The sequence below is a fragment of the Podarcis melisellensis genome, assembly GCF_964234715.1.
Source record: "Podarcis melisellensis genome assembly, chromosome: 8".
In the NCBI taxonomy this organism is placed as follows: Eukaryota; Metazoa; Chordata; class Lepidosauria; order Squamata; family Lacertidae; genus Podarcis; species Podarcis melisellensis.
In genome coordinates, this window is record NC_138540.1 from 58,301,451 (window position 1) to 58,318,683 (window position 17,233).

The following is a 17,233-nucleotide window of genomic DNA, read 5'->3' on the forward strand; positions in this document are numbered from 1 at the left end:
CTGGAAAGGGCAGCCTTTTCCCCTGGAAATCTCTCCCAGCCCCCGGCAACAATTTCAGAGGCTTGGGGCTGGTTGTGACTATGCACTTTTAAGAGGAGCTGCTTTCTCCATTCTGCATGGCATTCTCTTTATCGATCTGCTGGAAAGGCAAAATAGAGCTCAAGAGGGAGAACTCCTTGCTTAAGCTGACCGTCCCCACAGGGCTGCAGCTCAGAATTTGTGTCTCAACTGGTTCCCTGCTCCTTCTCCACAGGCCATCTACAAAATGGTCTCGTCTGTGATGAAGATGCCTGAAGATGAGTCAACTCCTGAGAAGCGGACGGAGAAAATCTTCCGACAGATGGATACCAATAATGATGGTAAATGAAAGGAGAGAAAGATTAAGAGGCAACCATCATCCTTAAATCCAGAGCTCTTAGATGGAAAGGCAGGCATGCTGATTAAATATATCAGTTGGGGCGGGGAGAGTGACAGGAGGATGACCCACACAGTGATTTGGCAAAGCTGGAGGTCAAAGGTGGTGGGAGGCAGGGAAGGAAAGCCAAGACGCCTTCCTGCTGCAAGGACAGGTTTTAGCATCTGCTTTGCGTGCAGAAGGTCCTAGGTTCAATCCGCAAACACATCTCTGTGTAGGATTGGGGAATGCCCCCTGGTCTGAAGCCCTGGAGAAGGAAGATCTCTTCCTGCTAACTCACCTGCAAAGTGGTTGCCACTTTGGGAACAACCAGTCTAGATGGTTTGGACAACAACTCCCATCAACCACTGTGAGTGCAGCTGTGAGATAGATGGATGGATAGCTCTTGACCCTACATATAAATAGAATGCAGCAGCCTAAGGGAAGCTAAGCAGGTGCTCAGGTGTGGTCACTGGCTGACCTTGGAGTCTTGCCATGGGGAAGAGGTAGGGTAATAAACAGTAAAGCAAGGGGAGAGGTGACAGGAAACCTCCACGTGCTCCTTGTGATGCTGAAAGATGAAAGGGCAGCCTGAAGAGAAAGGTTGTTAACTATGCACTGGGTTGGACAAATTGGACATGGCAACTTTGATCTCAGGGAATCCCATAAAAGGTGGGGCTTCTGGGAGTTCTGTGCCACGCACAGGTGTGTGTCAGGTATGGGCCCTGATCCCTGGTCTGCTGCAACCAGTCCTGAGCCCATGATGTTCTAGGCTCCCTTCTGGACAGCGTGTTCATTTTGTTCTCCCCTGTCTTTCCTCCCCAGGCAAACTGTCCCTGGAAGAGTTCATCAAGGGTGCTAAGAGTGATCCTTCCATTGTGAGGCTGCTGCAGTGTGACCCCAGCAGCGCCTCCCAGTTCTGAGCACCCCCTGCCCTGTCTTCCCTGTGCAGCAGCAGCAGCAGCGGCGGGACAAGGTGGCTTTCGGAAGCGGAGACAGCACCACCACCACCTCACTTGGCTCACGGTCTCTCCCCTCCCCCAAGGAGGTGACCAGCTTCCCAGTTCTCCCCTTGGGGTAACGGACATGTCCCCAAGGAGGCAAATGGCACTGCCAACGTATTTCTGTCTTCTGACTCACAGGTTTCCTCTCTCCCCCTCCCCTGAACACTGTAGTTGTGTGTGAATGTGACACTGATGTGGGGGTGGGGGCTCCTGCATGGTCAGGACAGTGGCAGCAAGAAGGTGGAGCACACAGGCCAGCTCATTTGCTGAGGTGTTGGCATTTGGGTTTTGCAAACTGTTTTCCACACCTGACTGCTGCTTGTGATGCACTATAACTGTGACTGCATGTGTGTGTGTGTGTGTTTGTACGTCTTTAATTACAGGAGCAGAATATGCTGCCTGGGGTCCAGTTCAGCCTCCTGAGAACCTTGCACTGTCTCTTTCTGTAAAGCAAGCCCTCTAGGATTTGGGGCTGCCAAGGGAGACTCTTGGGAAACTGAATGAAATCTCAGAAGGAAGGAGGAGATGGCGGGGGGGGGGGAGAGATGTTAAAAGATACGATGGGACAATGAGCAGGACTAGCAGTGGTCATTTGCTCAGTACTCTGTGTAGCTGTTGGCTTCTTGACCCTGGCTAGGAGAATATATTACGTATAGAACAGCCGTTGCCAACCTGGTTCCCACCAGATGTATCGGACTACAATTCCCATCAGCCCCAGCCAGCACCTATTGGCTGGAGCTGTTGTGCGTTGTCACTCAATACATCTGGCAGGCACCAGGTTGGCACAGGCCAATGTAATATAAGCACAAATATACACGTTCACATCATTTAGGAGCATCTCTTTCCAGTATAGCGCTAGTATTTTTCGCCTACACTACATGCAAACCCTGGTTGTTGTCTGATTCACATGGAGCAGTCTCACACTTTTCAAGGGTGCTTGAACGCAAACAATCCTGTCTCACTGAAAGGTGCTGGGCCTCAATGGCCTTCAGGTGCCCGCAGATCAACATAGGAAGAACCTGAGAAGGAATCACACATTGACAGCATGTAGGGCAATTTATTTAGGTGGTTCATTTGTAACTCACACCTTCCTTGCGTGTTTGTTTCAGGAAGGACAGAGCGTCATCCTTGACCTCTGTTTCAAGCGCCACTGAAAGGAATAGCCCAAGCCCCCTTCCTTAAGCCTTTCCACATTGTTGTCTCAGAGGGCACACCTTAGAGCACCTGGTGCAGTCGGGGAGAGCCCCTCCATCGGACCCTGAAAATCTGCAAGGGACTCCTCGGGTCTCAAGGCTGTCCATAGAGGAACAGCTACAGAAGCCAACCCCTCAACAGCCAAGGTTAAGCATTCACATCCCTTCAGCACTTTCACATGTTTGTAGTTTATTTATCAGTTTTATTTATATCCCATCTCCCTCTCTGAAAGATGTCCAAGGCAGTCAGTTATCAACATAAAAACACAACAATATCCAGTGTACAAAAATAATAATAATAAACCCCAGTCATACAACTCCAGTGCCTACCCCCATCCAATGGCCTGGGCAGATAAAAACATCTTCAATTTCCTCTTGAGCACAACCAGTTAATCCTTCACCACCATCCTTGTAAGGTAGGCCAATGTTCTCATTCCCTGTATTACAGATTGAAGGCTGTGAGAGAGCAATGACTCAGTTAAGACCAACAAATGGGTGTGAGATTTGACCCAGGGTATCCATATGCTCAGTTGGTTAAGAGCCTGGTGCTGATAATGCCAAGGTTGCAGGTTCAATCCCTGTTTGGGACAGCTGCATATTCCTGCATTGCAGGGGGTTGGACTAGATGGACCTCAAGATTCCCTTCCAACTATACTATTTGATACACATGGATGGCTCAGATTCAGCTAGCACTAATAAGAGAGTACTGAGGCTTCAATAAACAGACACATTGTCCATGTTGCATGTTTCACCATGTGGGGGCGCCAGGCCCCACACTGAGCTTCAGCGAGGCAGTTCCTGTTGCTGCATTGTGGGTGAGAGATCAGAAGCAGGCAGCTGGGCTACTATCTGTGCAGGCTGGCCAGATCTGGCTGCCTCCCTTCCCAGCCAAGAACCATGTAGGGCTTGGCCACACAACCCATGGGTGTGTGCTTTGCAAATAAATAAATGGGAAACCTGGAACCAGGCAATCAAAATCTGTTCCTTTGCATACATGTGCCTAGTGAACACCCACCCACATTTCTGCTTCTATGGAGTTGGGCTTTTATTTCTGCTCTTGGGGAGGGCAAGCAGGGAGCAACAATTACCAAGAGCTGAAAGTCCACTTTAAATGAAGGCTGGGGTTCTCAGGGTGTGGCTGCAGGAGACACCATGGGGAGAGGCAGCAGGTATGGTTTGCCCAGATGAATCCCAGCCCACCCAGGAGAACTGTTGCACTAATGAATCAGTCTGCTCCCCCCAGACCACTCAACCCAATGGTCTTCCGGCTCTGGAATGCCTCTTTGTTAACCCACCCATCTCTAGAAGCATAGAGCATGCCCAGACAACAGCTTTAGACTCCACCCGCCACATGTGCACTGAGGTCCATTCTTCCCTGCCCTGCTATTTCAGTGAGTATTTGCAATTGGTGGGGAGGGGGCTCAGTGGACATGGGCTTAGAACTTTAGCAGTAGGTTGGAGAGTCTGTGCTCCTGCATGCGTGGCAAGCAGGATTAACTGGGTGAGGAAATGTGAAGTCACCCCAGTCAAATACAGTGAATGGTACAGCCCACACAACTGTTTCTGAAATGGAGGGCATCATCACAAGCTTGCTGTCCAGCTCTACTATCCAAGATGTGATGGAATGTTTTGTGCTGTTCTGCATGGATGAATAGTAGGAAGCTAAAATTTGGGGTTGGCATTCAGAGGGGCCCTGAGAGATGGTGCCCTTTGCAATTGACCCCCAAGGCTGGAGAAGAAGCAGAAGGAGCTGTGAGGCAAGAGGAAATGGCCAGTGGGGCAGAAGGTTTGGCACTGTTTGCCATGGCCTCTGCCAACCTGGTGCACTCCAGATGTTTTGGACTACAACTCCCATCAGCCCCAGCCTCATGCAACCATATGATGCTGAGGCTGATGGAAGTTACAATCCAAAACATAGAGGGCACAAGGTTGGCAGAGACCGATGTACAACTTGTTTAGCCGATTAATTAGCTGCCTCTTAACCCGTCAATGGTTAAATTAATGCATTAAATTTAAATTTCCCAAATCTTCAATGCAGATGGCCCTTCTAACATACTGAAGGCAGTGTCAGTTTAATTTACAATTTCACAAACAAATGCTACCACGCCTTCTTAGAAGGAAAAGGCCGTCTTCCATAGATCCGTTTTCATTGCCTTCTAAATTAATGCAAAATAGCTTCCAAGAATCGCAGCCCCTCCAGTCAAAATTTGCCCCCCCCCCATTAGTCCAAGGGAGCATTCGTTGATCAATGCCATCCCACCCACCACCCTCCTTCTCCAAAGAGGGCTGTTTGCTCACGACAGAGCTCCAGTCCCCTTTTCTACCTCAGAAATGGCTGAGAGTATTGCCACCCCTCCGCTCTGGAGAAGAACCCAGCTCCACCCCATTGCAGAAGTGGAAGCATCAGTCCTTCATCCATCCATCACAGGAGTGCATGCAGGAAGCGGGAGGGGAACCACAGGCTTTGTTTGTTTTTAATAGCTTCAAAAATAAAAGGGTTTTTTTTGTCTCAGTGCAATGGCCCGCAGAGTCATTTCAGATGCTCACGGGAGCCACGTGGGCCCAGCAGCTCCCTTCGTTCTGGAGGAGAGGAGCGCTTGGGGTCGATTTCTCAGCACAAAGCACCAGAGTGCTAATCAGAGCAGTAAAAGGTTTGGGCCTCGAGGGAGGCCACTGTTCTCCCGCTTCTGGAGCCCAGTTGCTAAGCTTTGGGCCTCGCCTACTGCGGAGAGGAAGCACGAGGGGCCACGTCCATGCAGGCTGGAGCAAGGCTGGACTGCGAAGCAGAGGAAACCACCAGATGACACGGCAAGAGCAGCCGCAATCTAGTCGGCGGCGGCGGCAACAACTGGCCTCTAGAGCCGCGCTGTCTCCATGCGGTCCAACCTCAGGAGATTGTGGCCCTCACAGCTTTCTCTGGTCTCAGGCATGACAATCTGCAGGGACACCTATAAATCAAAAAGGCCGGAATTAACAATAGTCCAGGTGCGGCAAAGCTACTTCAAGGTCATTTCTGTTTCTCAGAATTAATGTGTTGCTGCTTTTTAACCACACAAGGGAAATCTCACAGAAAACAATTGCTCAACGAGGGGCTAAATACTCAAGCTTGTCACATGAGGGAACAGTCATCACATGGCAAACTGGGCAAGGGGGCAGGAGGAGTTCAGATCAGGAAGCTCACTTGTCTTGACAGTTAACCAGTTGTTCATGGGTCGGGGGGGGGGCAGTTTGTAGATAACAGACATCTAGATCATTGGACCACATTCCTTTGATTAAAACTTTAATGAGCGTTTGGAACAGATCCCATTGGCATTCATCAGAGTAAATATGGCAGCTAGGTCACCACAGATGTCTGTGATGTGCCGCTGTCTCGTATTCAAACAGCTCTTCTGGGGTCAGTTGAAGGTGCTTCTTTTTCTGCCACAGTTTCCCCGTGCAAAAAGAGCTTTTAAGCCCTTTGCCTTGATTGCAGGGCAAGACTTGCTCAGGACACAAGCTCCAGAATGATAGGGATACTTCTGCAAGATCTTGCAGGAACTTGGGACAGCACTGCAAGAGCATCCCCAAAAAGGCCCACCAAGAGGGTCTTGTGCTGCCCCCGCCCCCCCCTCCTGGCAGCAAGATGGAAAGCTTAAAAACACTGCCATTCTTGCATTTCACTTGTGGGACTTCAGCCAGCCGACCTTCAACCACGTGTGGTTGAAATAATGCAATTTAAATGTGCATAGGATGCAGTTGTGCTATATCAGTTGCTGGGAATCACAGCAGTCAGACGCTGCTTTGTGGGCTCCCCAGAAGACCCCAGGATGGCCCCCTCTTGGCCAGATCCAGCAGCCAGGCTCTTCTTATGTGCCAAATCAGGTCACAGTGTCATTGTTGGGGTGGTGTACATGGAGCTGGCACACAGACACACTGATGCACACATGATAGAAAGGTTCTGTTATTGGCAGGTATACTGCAAATTAGGTACGGCCAGAATTAACAAGATGCAAATTTACCAATGAGTTGCAAATTGCTAATTATGTGACACTGGCCAAATTATTCAGAGGTGGTTCAAAGGCCCCAGAGGGCTTGAATTTGAATATTTGACAAGATTCTGACAGGCGTAATTGGATCCAGGAGTTTCAGGGTCCCAGCTGCATCAGAGGAGAAGGCCAGCGTTAAGAGCCTCGGCTGCCCTGCGGAATTGCTTTCAGTTTGCAGAGTAAAGGCTCTGCAGACCATTTGCCTACCATCTGAAGCTGCCGCTGCCACCGCTAACTCGGCACCCTCTAGATGTTCTGGATAGCAGCTTATCATCAGCTTTAGCCAGCACAGCCACCATCACTGGGGCTGAGGGGGAGCTGTAGTCCAAAACATCTGGAAGGCTTCTAAGCTGGCAAAGGCCAATGTGAAGAATGGAAGCAGGCAGCTGACATAACCAGAGGGGCTGGGAGACTCCCAGCAGCCAACAAGGCCAGTGGGTTAGGGTTAGAATTGGTGGGGCCCAGCAAACCCTGGAGGGCCACAGATGTTCCCTGCATTGTGGCATTTATTCGCTTATTCATTGCATTTATTATACTGCCTTTCTGCCAAGGCACCCTGTGAGGTTAAAAGGGCTAAAACAAATGATATTACATGTAAAGTTGGGTGGGGAAGGGGACAGTCCGGCTAGAGCAGTCCCCAGTATGATCTTCAGCTGCCTCCCTCGGTCTCAGATCTTAGATCCTGCCTCTAATTTATTTGTTTTATTACACAGGTGGGGCACCTCTGGCCCTCCAGATGCTACTGGACTGTCATCAGCCCATCTTAGCCAACAACTGGGGGTTGTAATCCAGCAACATCTGGAGGTGCAAGGAGCTATCAGAATTTGGGAGTGGTGGTAGAGTGGGGGAATCACACCACAAACCCTTCTGCAAAGTACATGATCAAAGGAGACAAGAACCTGAATCAGGAGGGTGGTGCAAGGAGATTTGTACCTTCTTCTTGCGTGTCCGCCTGTGACACAGCCTCAGATTCAGGAGCACAAGGGTGATCAGGAAGCATCGAATGCTGAAGATGATCTCTATGGCATCCAGGAGGAAGGAGATGCTCCAGAGGACCAAAGCAGAGCTCTGTGGGGAGGGAGGAAAGAGGGCATGAGGGGAGCCTTCAAATTTTTGGAGTCAAAACCCAATGCCTCATAGAACCATGAAGACAGGACCTCCGGATCACCTAATGCAGCATTTGCAATCAACCCATGCAATCCAGGGCCAGAGTATATCACAGTCCCAGATGGGGCAACAAGGAAACGCAAGAGATGATCCAGCTAAGGTCTTGCATTAGCTGAATGAGTGTGCATGGACTCTTAGAGACTTCTGCAAACTGCAGAGGATCCTCAGCAGGAAAAAGGAACAGCATTAAAGGGTCCCCAGAGGTTAGGAACTAAACCATGCGAGAACCTTAACGTTACACTAGAAGCCTTTTATAATCCCGCCCCCTCCATCTTAGCACCTCTCCCATTGCTTCTTCCAAGAGCTCCCTCGTGGCAGGAGCCCACTTGGCAGACTTACGTAGACCCGGGTGGGGTCAAAAGGGCACTCGTGTGCAATCTGGATGATATCCACGTTGGCAAAGGTGCAACGAGCCAGCAGGGATCGCCCGTTGTTGATGAATGTGTAAACAATGGCGACGGCCAGCCCCACGGAGCAGAACAGCGAGAGGAGGGCACTGCTGATGCTGAGGGAGAAAACAGCCCATCTCTGCAATGGAGAGAACACAGTGGTGGGTCTGCTAGTCAAATAGGCCAGGCACACATGGCTTGCTGCAGCAGGGAGCAAGGGGTCCAAATCCCACCCAAAGTGACCATGGGAAAGGACGCTCTAAGGTCTGGGTGCATCATCTGGGAGCTGAGCAGAGAGCTGAGGTTTCTTGGACAACCACAAAGTGTTTCTTTCACTGTTGTGTTTGGGCTCTGGTATCCATTGATTCATTTATATATTTCTAAAGATTTGTGGATAGCTTAATCACCACTCTCTCAAAGCCAAATTGAGGTGCCAGGCATTAAACGTGGCACACCTCAAAACCTGCAGCCTGGCTTCTATGCCCATCCCCTCCCCTAGCCAAGCATCCCCACATTGAAGTTGGCACAGCCACCATCCCAGAAGGCGGGTCCCCCTCCCCCGCTCCTGGAAGGAGTCAAATAGATTGCAAGGTAGCAATGTGGAAACCAATCGTTCTTGGGTGGGACTCTTTACTCCCCCAATTCTTGAGCTGCAGCCAGTGAGGATATTTTACAACTTCTGAAGCTATCAAACTTTCCATGCCATCATCTCATATCCTGGGTGGGGCAGGCAGCTGAGCTGACAGTAACTTAAGATAGGAGAGTACTTAGCTGGGGGTGGGTCTCATGAAAAAGAGGGTCCCCTGCCTGAAGGTCAAGGCTTCGATAAACAGCTGGGTGTAACTAAGAGCCCTGAAGGGCTCCTCCACTCGGAAACATGACCAGCCTCTTAAGGGAGATGCCTCTGCTCCAAGAGAGGGGTTTCTTACCAGCGATTTCCGGGATACATATCTGGAGAGCACAATTGCTGCTATTCCGCAGGAGATTGTCTGTAAAGGGGTGACAGATGACAGGAAATAACACACCGCAAAGAGTTTTACAAGGTTACAAGCTGGGCTGTACGTGTGGGAAGCCAAATCCCCAAAATCCAAATGGTGCATTCAAGGGGCCATATGTGCAAATAAAGCACATTTGAGAACTTTGCACCATCTATTTGCACGTGGGGGACTAAAGAAGAGCGCATAAAAGAGTGCCCCCCCCAATTTTGGCTCTGGCCATTCCCACAGTAGACCAGAAGCCCCCAACCTCAAACAGAACACAGGTTCCCTACCCTAAAAGCACATCATTTTCCCCACCATAAGAGTGAATAGCAACTATTTACTTGTATGGAAGCCAGAAAAGCTACACTATTGGGAGCGGACTACACTGCAAAATACTACTACAATTTTCATTGCTCTCTGGCAACCATATCCCAAACTGGAGCACATTTGGTTTGTTTCCTAGAACTTCAAGGGCACCCTCTCTGCCTTTGCAGAGCTGGCCCTGAGTAGGCACGTCAGTCTTCCCTCCTCCAGTCAAGACCCTGCAAGGAAAGGCGTACCAAGATGGCAGAGATCACGGTCACAATGTTGGAGATGGCATACTGCAGGGAAATGGTGTCATGTGGGTTGGCAATGTGCCGCAGCACCGTCCCATGGACCAGAGCGCTGGTTATGAAGTTTAGGTGGCCAATGACTATCAGGATGAGTCCTGTTTTCATCAAGAGCTTCTGGGCGCTGCTGGAGTCAAGGTGACCTGAAAGAGAGGGAGGTGAGGTCTTTCTTCCAGGACTGAGTCTGGCTCACAAGCCACTGTCTCACCTGGACCCAGAGCATGGAATGTTGCAAAGTAAAACAAAGCCAGAGGGAAATTATTATTTATTTCATCCCTATTGCCCTGCCCTTCCTGCCATTGGGAGCACAATAAAAACAAGCTACTTAGAAATTTTAAAAACCTCCCCCTTTCCAAGCCAGACATCATGTCTCCCCCCGCCACGCCAGTACTTACCCTTTCACTAAACCAGGGGCCAACAAACTTTTTATGCAGGTGGCTGGTCCACTGTCCCTCAGAGCTTGTGGAGGGCTGGTCTATATCTATCTATATCTATCTATCTATCTATCTATCTATCTATCTATCTATCTATCTATCTATCTATCATCTATCTATCTATATCTAATCTATCATCTATCTATCTATCATCTATCATCATCTATCTATCAAAAAACCAAATTGCTATGCACACTGCGAGGGGGGCAAGTAGTCCTCCTCCTTCACACACACACACACACACAACCCAGCCACCTTCTTGGTTTGCCGCCTGCCTCATTCGCTGAAGGGCTGGCAGCGGTGGTGCGAAATGGGCTTCCTCCCTGCCTAGAGAAAGCATCCGGCCCCCAGGCCTTAGTTTGTCTACCCCTGCTCTAAACCTTAGTTTAGAAAGTTCAGGTCCCAAACATCATAATCTTCCCACATAGGGAGGGAAATTTCTTTCAGTTGCTTGATGGCTGCCTTTGTTGTCCTTTTCTGCCCCTTCCCCAATTCTACAGTATCCCTTTTGAAAGGTCACAGAGCTATATACATGGAGGACGCCAAGTGTGGCTGTGCCACAGATTTGTATAAAAGCATCACGTGAGTTGATATAACGTGGCAGTTTTATGTTGATCCTTTCCTAAGAATCCCTAGAATGGAATTTCCCTTCCACACACCCCACCCCCAGGCTTCCTTGTGCTACAACATTTTCACCAAGTTTTCCCGAAGTGATCCCAAGAGCTTGTTCCTGCTCCGTCACTGCCAGCTTAGACCTCCAAATAAGGTATATATATGTGAAACTGGATGTCTCTAAAGCCCACTGCTTTCTTCCTCTACTTTCTGTGCTCTGTTGTCATCTGCAGGAGGGCCAGAGCAATTGACAGTTTTTCCTTGCTCTGGCAAGCAGATAACGAGGCTTTCAAGTTTTATTATCAACTTATTTTATTAAGCCCTGTCCTTCCATAGGATCTTAGGGTGGCAATCCTTCAGTAATAAAAAAAAACTTTTAAAAATAAATAAAAACATTTAAATGAAGCTGAATGTTGGAAGATTCAGGACAGATAAAAGACTGCCGTTCTTCATGTAGCTCATAATTAAACCATGGAACTTGCTCCCACAGGAGGCAGGGATGGTCACAAACTTGGATGGCTTTAAAAGAAGATTAGATAAATTCATGGAGGAGAGGGGTCTCCATGGCTGTGCTCTGCCTCCACAGTCAGCAGTGTTATGCCTCTGAAGATCAGCTGCTGGAAACCACAGGAGAGGAGTGTTGCTGTTGCTCTCAGGTTCTGCTTGTGGACTTCCTATTGAGGATCTGGTCGGCTACTGTGAGAACAGGATGCTGGACTGACTAGAAGGGCCATTGGCCGGATCCAGCAGGCTCTTCTTATGTTCTTGTCTTTTAAGCACAAACTGCTTAAAACATCTAAAACTATACTAAAAAAATCTACAAATTTAAGAACAGATGTGACAAAATCGTGTGGTCTGGATATGTCCTCTGAAACTGGAGTTTTCAGCAGGCATCTAGAGGAGCACAGGAACAGCACTTCCCTAATGTCAATATTTGATTTGTTAGTCACGTAAAACAGGGTAGTTCTCTAGGCAACCTACAATCAAGTTTTAAAATTACAAAATTGTTTTAAATTGGCCATGAAAATTTTTTAACAAATCAATATATTAAACATGGAAACATCACCAACCTTCACAAGAAAACAAAGAGGTTTGTGAGAGCTTAGCACAGTGGAAGTCAAGAAAATGAGGAAACTAACCAAGTAGAGGCTGGGTACTGCTTCCCTCTTCTTTGACAGGGTTACAACTTCATGCCCAGCATGAATTGTTTGCATTTCCAGTTAAATTCTAAATGCTCCATTTAAGCCACTGAAGGTCTTTTGCTAAAGTTCAAGGTGTTTTACAAGTTGAGCCTACCAGTCAGAAGCAAGCACCCCTGAGCTTAAGGGAGTTTAGTCCCAGGAAACCATACACAGCATTGCGGACTTGCTATAGAGCATAAAATACAGTAGCTAAATTCATGGATCAACACAGCTGCCGCCTGCACTCCTTGGTGTGTGTGTGTGTGTGTGTGTGTGTGTGTGTGTGTGTGTGTGACTGCAGGAGGCTGTCATGATGAGCTCCTGCTCTTGTACATGAGTGGTACAGCCCAGGAACCCAGTGCCATGGATTGGTGGGCAATAGTGAGTCACCCTAATCCAGATTCTGATCTGCCTTTGGTGGGAACTAGATGTGCAGGCAAGCAGATTTTTCTTAACGGTGACGAGGCAAGCCACACACCACAAGTTCAGTGCACAGGGCTCAGGATTCCTCAAACTGTGGTCCTTGGGCCACTTTCAGGTGGGCCTCAGCACCACAGCCTGAGTAGGACCTCCTCACTTGCCCTGCCAGAGCCTTTGAGCTGGACCAAAGCCAGCCTCTCCTGCTGTGTAAAGGCAGTCCCTGGGAGACAGTGAAGTTCAAAGGGGAAGAAGAAAGGAAGGTCTCCTTCCTTTGAAAGGGTCAGAGGTGCTGAAGGAAACTAGAAAGCGAGAGAAAAGCCTAAGATTGAAAATGCTATTCTCATACAAATTTTCAGAGCACTTCACAGCTTAAAGCCAAACAAAGTGGGGTCCAGGACAAAAGCAGAATAAAACACAAGCTTTGGAAACAATAAAATCAATTCAGCAACTTCCAAAACCAGCAAAAAAAAAATTATCCAATATAAAAATGATAATCCATAAATGGTTGGGGGAAAGCCTTCCTAAATAACAAGATATTCAGTAGGTGCCTAAACATCAACACTCCAGGTGCCTGCCAGGTTTCAGCTGGTCATTTATTCCAGAGAGCTGGAACTCAGACACTAAAAGGCCTGTTTCTAGTACAGGCTAAATGCAACTCTGGGGCAAATGGCACTCTCAGTGGTGCCTCATCTGAGAAACACAGTTGCTGGGCAGCAATATAGTGGCGAGGAGGAAATAGATAGAAATAGAGAGACTGGAAATAGAAAGAAAAGAGGTAAGAGGGGAAAGCTGTTATCGGAGGAAGAAACACATGTAAAAGATCAAGGGAAGAAAGGCACTGGCAGAGAGGGGTTTTTTTGGGGGGGTAAAGATAAGGCACATGCTGAATGTGATAGGAAAATGAGTAAAAAATGCTTTTACTAGTTTGGAAGACACAAGGGCTATAGGGCTTTCCTGGTGGTGGCCCCATGCTTGTGGCCCCACCTTCCTACAGAAACTACAAAAGGCCCTTTCAACACTCACATTCAAAACAAGCCATGAGGGCCATTTTGTTCCCTTCTGCCTTTGTTTGACAACATTTTAATGCCAGTGATTCTGATTCTTATGTTTCTAACCCCTCTGCAAAGTATTTTAATTGTATCTCCTTTGGTTGCACATCACCTTGGGAGGTCAAAGGCCTAAGTGATGGAATATAAATAAATACTTTAAATAAAGAGCTAAAACATTGCAGATTTGGTAGGTTTCTGATTTACAATGCCTATGGAGTTACCACAGACACATGCAATATCTCCTGAAAATCAAGATGAAAACAGGACAGTTGGAGGGTAAACCATCTCCTTTTAAAGTATTCCAGGGAAGGAGGATCTTTCTTGTTCTGACCGACAGTCCCAACAGCTGCTGCCAGTCAATGTTGACAGTACTGAGCAAGATGGACCACGAGCCTGAGTCAGTACTAGACAGGTTCCTGTGTTATGTTCTTATAGCTCAGTCAGTAAAGCCTTAAACTCTTAATCTCAGGGTTGTGGGTTCAAGCCCCATATTGGGCAAAACATTCCAGCATTGCATGGGGTAGGACTAAATGAGTCTCAAAATCCCTTCCAATTCTATAAATCTATTATTCCTGTTGGAGAGCCTGGGGTCCTGCAGATAATATTAGACTCCAACTCCTATCAGCATGGCCAGGGATGATGGGAGTTGTAGTCCAACAACTTATGTAGGGCTGCAGATTCCCTAGCCCTGGGCTACATGGACCAAAGGTCTGATACAGGAGGCTATTGAATGGCTACACCGACTATGGTGACACCATGCTAACTCCCAGAAGCCTCAGCCAGGCAGATGGAAGCTTCTGGCAATACAGTTTTTTAAAAATTCCTGTAAGACCATATAACATGTTTTAGGGGACCCACTTTTTGCTGATTTATCACACTATTTTCTTTCTTATGGTGACTTTGTACTTTCATTATATGTTTGGAGAAGGACAGGACAGATATGAGACTATAAATCAAGATACACAATGTACTACCATATGCAAAGATATACAAATTGTACCGAAAAATTACACCTATTTCCAGCCCCACTGCATCTTTGCCCATTAACATTAATCTTGCCAGATTGCTGGTGTAGTGCCCAATATACAGAATGATATACATTTCATTTAGTGAAAAATGCTGGATATGGGGAGGGAAGGAGCAACACAATAGGTTAACAGTTACAAGAGTCAATAGTTAGGAAGGCAAGTTAACCTAACTCAGATGCAGGAACAAGTTTGGAACCATTCTCAATATTCCCCCGTGGTGCTTATCTGCACCTATACAGTATTTGCACTGTGTGCATACTTTATTGCTCTTTGGACTAGGGCACAGGGAAGGTCTCTCAGAGGCGTAACTGTAAGCTAGGCCGATGTTGTTCAATCTTGGGTGCCCAGACACTGTTGGACTCTCATCAGCCCCAGCCCCCAAAGCCAATGGGATTATATGAGTTGGCGTTGAACTATATCTGGGAATCTAAGGTTGAAAAACCACTGGGTCGGGCTGTCAGGTGGCAGCTGGGAGTCACCAGACACAGCCTGACAAAAGGCACAGCTCCCAGACCTCCAGATTTGTCAGGCGTTCCAGGCCTGAGGATCAACACTTCCCTTCCAGAAAGGAAGTGAAGGAACCTCAGTGGCTGTTCGTGGGGCAAGCTCCTCTTTACCACAACTGTGTTGCAGAACAGAAAGATGCAGAGCCACCTCCCACAGATCAAGGCAGAGAGACAGAGACAGAGAGAGGAAGTGGGGAGACAGACACCTTTTCAGAGGGAAAATTTCACACCATTGGATCAAGGGTTTATGGAGAACATTCAGGCATGTTGACTCAGGCTCCATAAGGAAGTCCCAGCAAGGTGGCATTTCCTTTGGAAAACAAGTCTGTGTCTTTAAAGATTAACCACTCGTTAAACAGCAAACAGCAATCAAGGTCATCTTCCTGCTAGAACATCCCAAAGTCTACAGGCTGCAAGTAGGGTTTTTGGGTGGGGGGAGGAAGGAGAAGGTAAAATTTTAAAGGACATTCAGCATGCTAGTGGTTTAGACTCCCGTTTTTGCTCTTGCAGGTCAATGTGGTAACCGGTGTGGGCAGGTACTTCTCAAGAATCTGTTCTGGAAATCATCTTTGTAGACAGGTGATTTCCCAGGGCACACAGTCTTCCTCCCTGTTTTCTTCACTTGTCAACATTTCACTTAAGCACCTCAGGCACAGGTGCCTGCCTTTTGGGCAGGGGGGGAATTATGAAAATTTGTAAAGTCCCATGTGTGTTGATGGTTCTAACTAAAGCTGTTTTTCAAGAACAAAAACCACCAAGAGCTGAAGAAGAAAATAGGAGTTCCATTTTTATTCTACTAGCCAGCCTTAGGCAAATCACTTTCTCAAAGTGTGCCTTGACCTCATATACTACTAAAACCCAGGATCCCTTTGGATGCCACAGAACAGCCTTTGCCAACTTTGTGCCCTCCAGATGTTTTGAGCTGCAACTCCCATCAGTCCCAGGACCAGCACAGCCTTGCTGGCTGACACTAATAGGAGCTGTAATCCACTAGCCACAGGGTGGCTAGGTTGGCTGCCATTGAAGATGCTGAGCCAAACCTCTTAAGCTGTGTTTGGTTGCATCATGGGACACTTGGCACTGTTGCAAGGAAGCCTGAAGGTACTGACACCTTTCTAGGGAAGGGAAGTGCCAAGGGTCTGCCCTGCCCCGCTTGCCTTTGACTTTGGAGAGGAGCCAACTCACCCAGCCGACACATCTTTGCAGTTTGGGATCAGGCCATCAAAATACATGAGTTAAAGTCCTCTGTTCTCGTTGTCTCTGCAGAGCACCTGGGAGCTGGCCTTACTGCAGCTGCAGCTGCCTTGGCACTTCTTGACCATCCACCTATTTCGCGCTTCTTCTGGTGCCGCCTGGCTCTCAGCATCAACCCTCCTCCTCCAGCCCTACAACTGCAATTTGAAATCAGCTCTTCCTGTTTGACCAGCTCTCCAGGCTCTAGAACAAAGGGCCAAACTCCACCTTCTCCTTCCCGCAGGAAATGTGATTCACCTCCCAAACCCCACCCACTCTGGAGTTCCTTGCTCCAGCCTTCCTGACTTGCTCCCCAGGTATGTCAGCTTGACTTAACATGCTCAGACTCCAGTGGCTTGTCTGATCTAAACTTCCCACCCTGCCCCCTCTGCATGCTTTTCACTGCAAGAGTTTTGGTATTTATTTCTCTTCCTCTCACCTGCAAAACATTTGAGACAGAAAATGTGGCTTTGCAAAGCTCATGTGCATTCCAAAATAGAATCAGGAGTGTCATTCCAGAGCAGTAACTTGAATATCTTTTGATCAGCCCTGCATTTCAAGGTGCCCAAACTTGCAATTCCGGATGTCACAAATTCGAAGGCAGCAGAGTCAGGTGCACAACGATCTTTCTGCAGGTCTATTCTTAGGACCATTGGCTTCTTGGATTCACTTTGCTGTAGTGCCACCACCATTTGCCAGACAAAAATACACACACAGCAATTTGTAGTTCTTATAGTAGACTATGCAGCCAGCACTGCTCTCACAGAAGCCACTTGGTCCCATTCCTCACACACTCTGGAAAGCCAGACCATAGTGCCCACCTTCCAACCTCCAGAAGTGCTTTCGAGTCAGAATTTCTTTGTGAGGATTCATGCAATTGAGTTATTGCAGCACCTTGTGCATTTCGTTTTCTGCATGTTCTGATTGCAACACGATTTCACATATATATGCAACTGTGCTTAGAGGAAACTGCATATTTACTGCTCTTTCCCTTTGTTTGTTGTAAA

At 47.9% G+C, this 17,233-nt stretch overlaps 2 protein-coding genes across 4 annotated transcripts in view; one reads left to right on the forward strand and one right to left on the reverse strand.

Moving 5' to 3' along the window:
* Positions 1-5,103, forward strand: part of HPCA (hippocalcin) — a 27,581-nt gene extending 22,478 nt beyond the window's left edge. Inside the window, exons 4-5 of the mRNA XM_081924214.1 lie at positions 254-359; positions 1,220-5,103. Of these exons, the coding sequence (XP_081780340.1) occupies positions 254-359; positions 1,220-1,317 (204 nt within the window). The 3' untranslated portion in view covers positions 1,318-5,103. The remainder of the gene's footprint in view (positions 1-253; positions 360-1,219) is intronic.
* On the reverse strand, positions 2,765-16,438 carry TMEM54 (transmembrane protein 54). Of its 3 annotated transcripts, none has more exons than XM_081924212.1 (6): positions 16,179-16,436; positions 9,713-9,906; positions 9,102-9,161; positions 8,123-8,311; positions 7,516-7,684; positions 2,765-5,539 (listed from the first exon to the last, which is right to left on the reverse strand). In XM_081924212.1, the coding sequence occupies exons 1-6, from the start codon at positions 16,189-16,191 to the stop codon at positions 5,514-5,516; spliced, it is 651 nt and encodes a 216-aa protein (XP_081780338.1). In that variant the 5' UTR covers positions 16,192-16,436; the 3' UTR covers positions 2,765-5,513. The 3 variants fall into 3 exon arrangements, with proteins under 3 accessions (XP_081780338.1, XP_081780336.1, XP_081780337.1); XM_081924210.1 differs by having other exon boundaries at positions 7,550-7,684; positions 16,179-16,433; XM_081924211.1 differs by lacking the exon at positions 2,765-5,539 and adding an exon at positions 5,855-6,503 and having other exon boundaries at positions 16,179-16,438.
* Positions 16,439-17,233: the final 795 nt, after the last annotated feature.

What these genes read in the sequence shown, in the direction of transcription:
- TMEM54 (XM_081924210.1), bottom strand. An exon ending in ATGTATCCCGGAAATCGCTG is followed by an intron (nt 8,312 to 9,101) that starts GTAAGAAACCCC and finishes TCTCCATTGCAG; the next exon opens with AGATGGGCTGTTTTCTCCCT. An exon ending in GGCGGACACGCAAGAAGAAG is followed by an intron (nt 5,540 to 7,549) that starts GTACAAATCTCC and finishes TTTGATTTATAG; the next exon opens with GTGTCCCTGCAGATTGTCAT.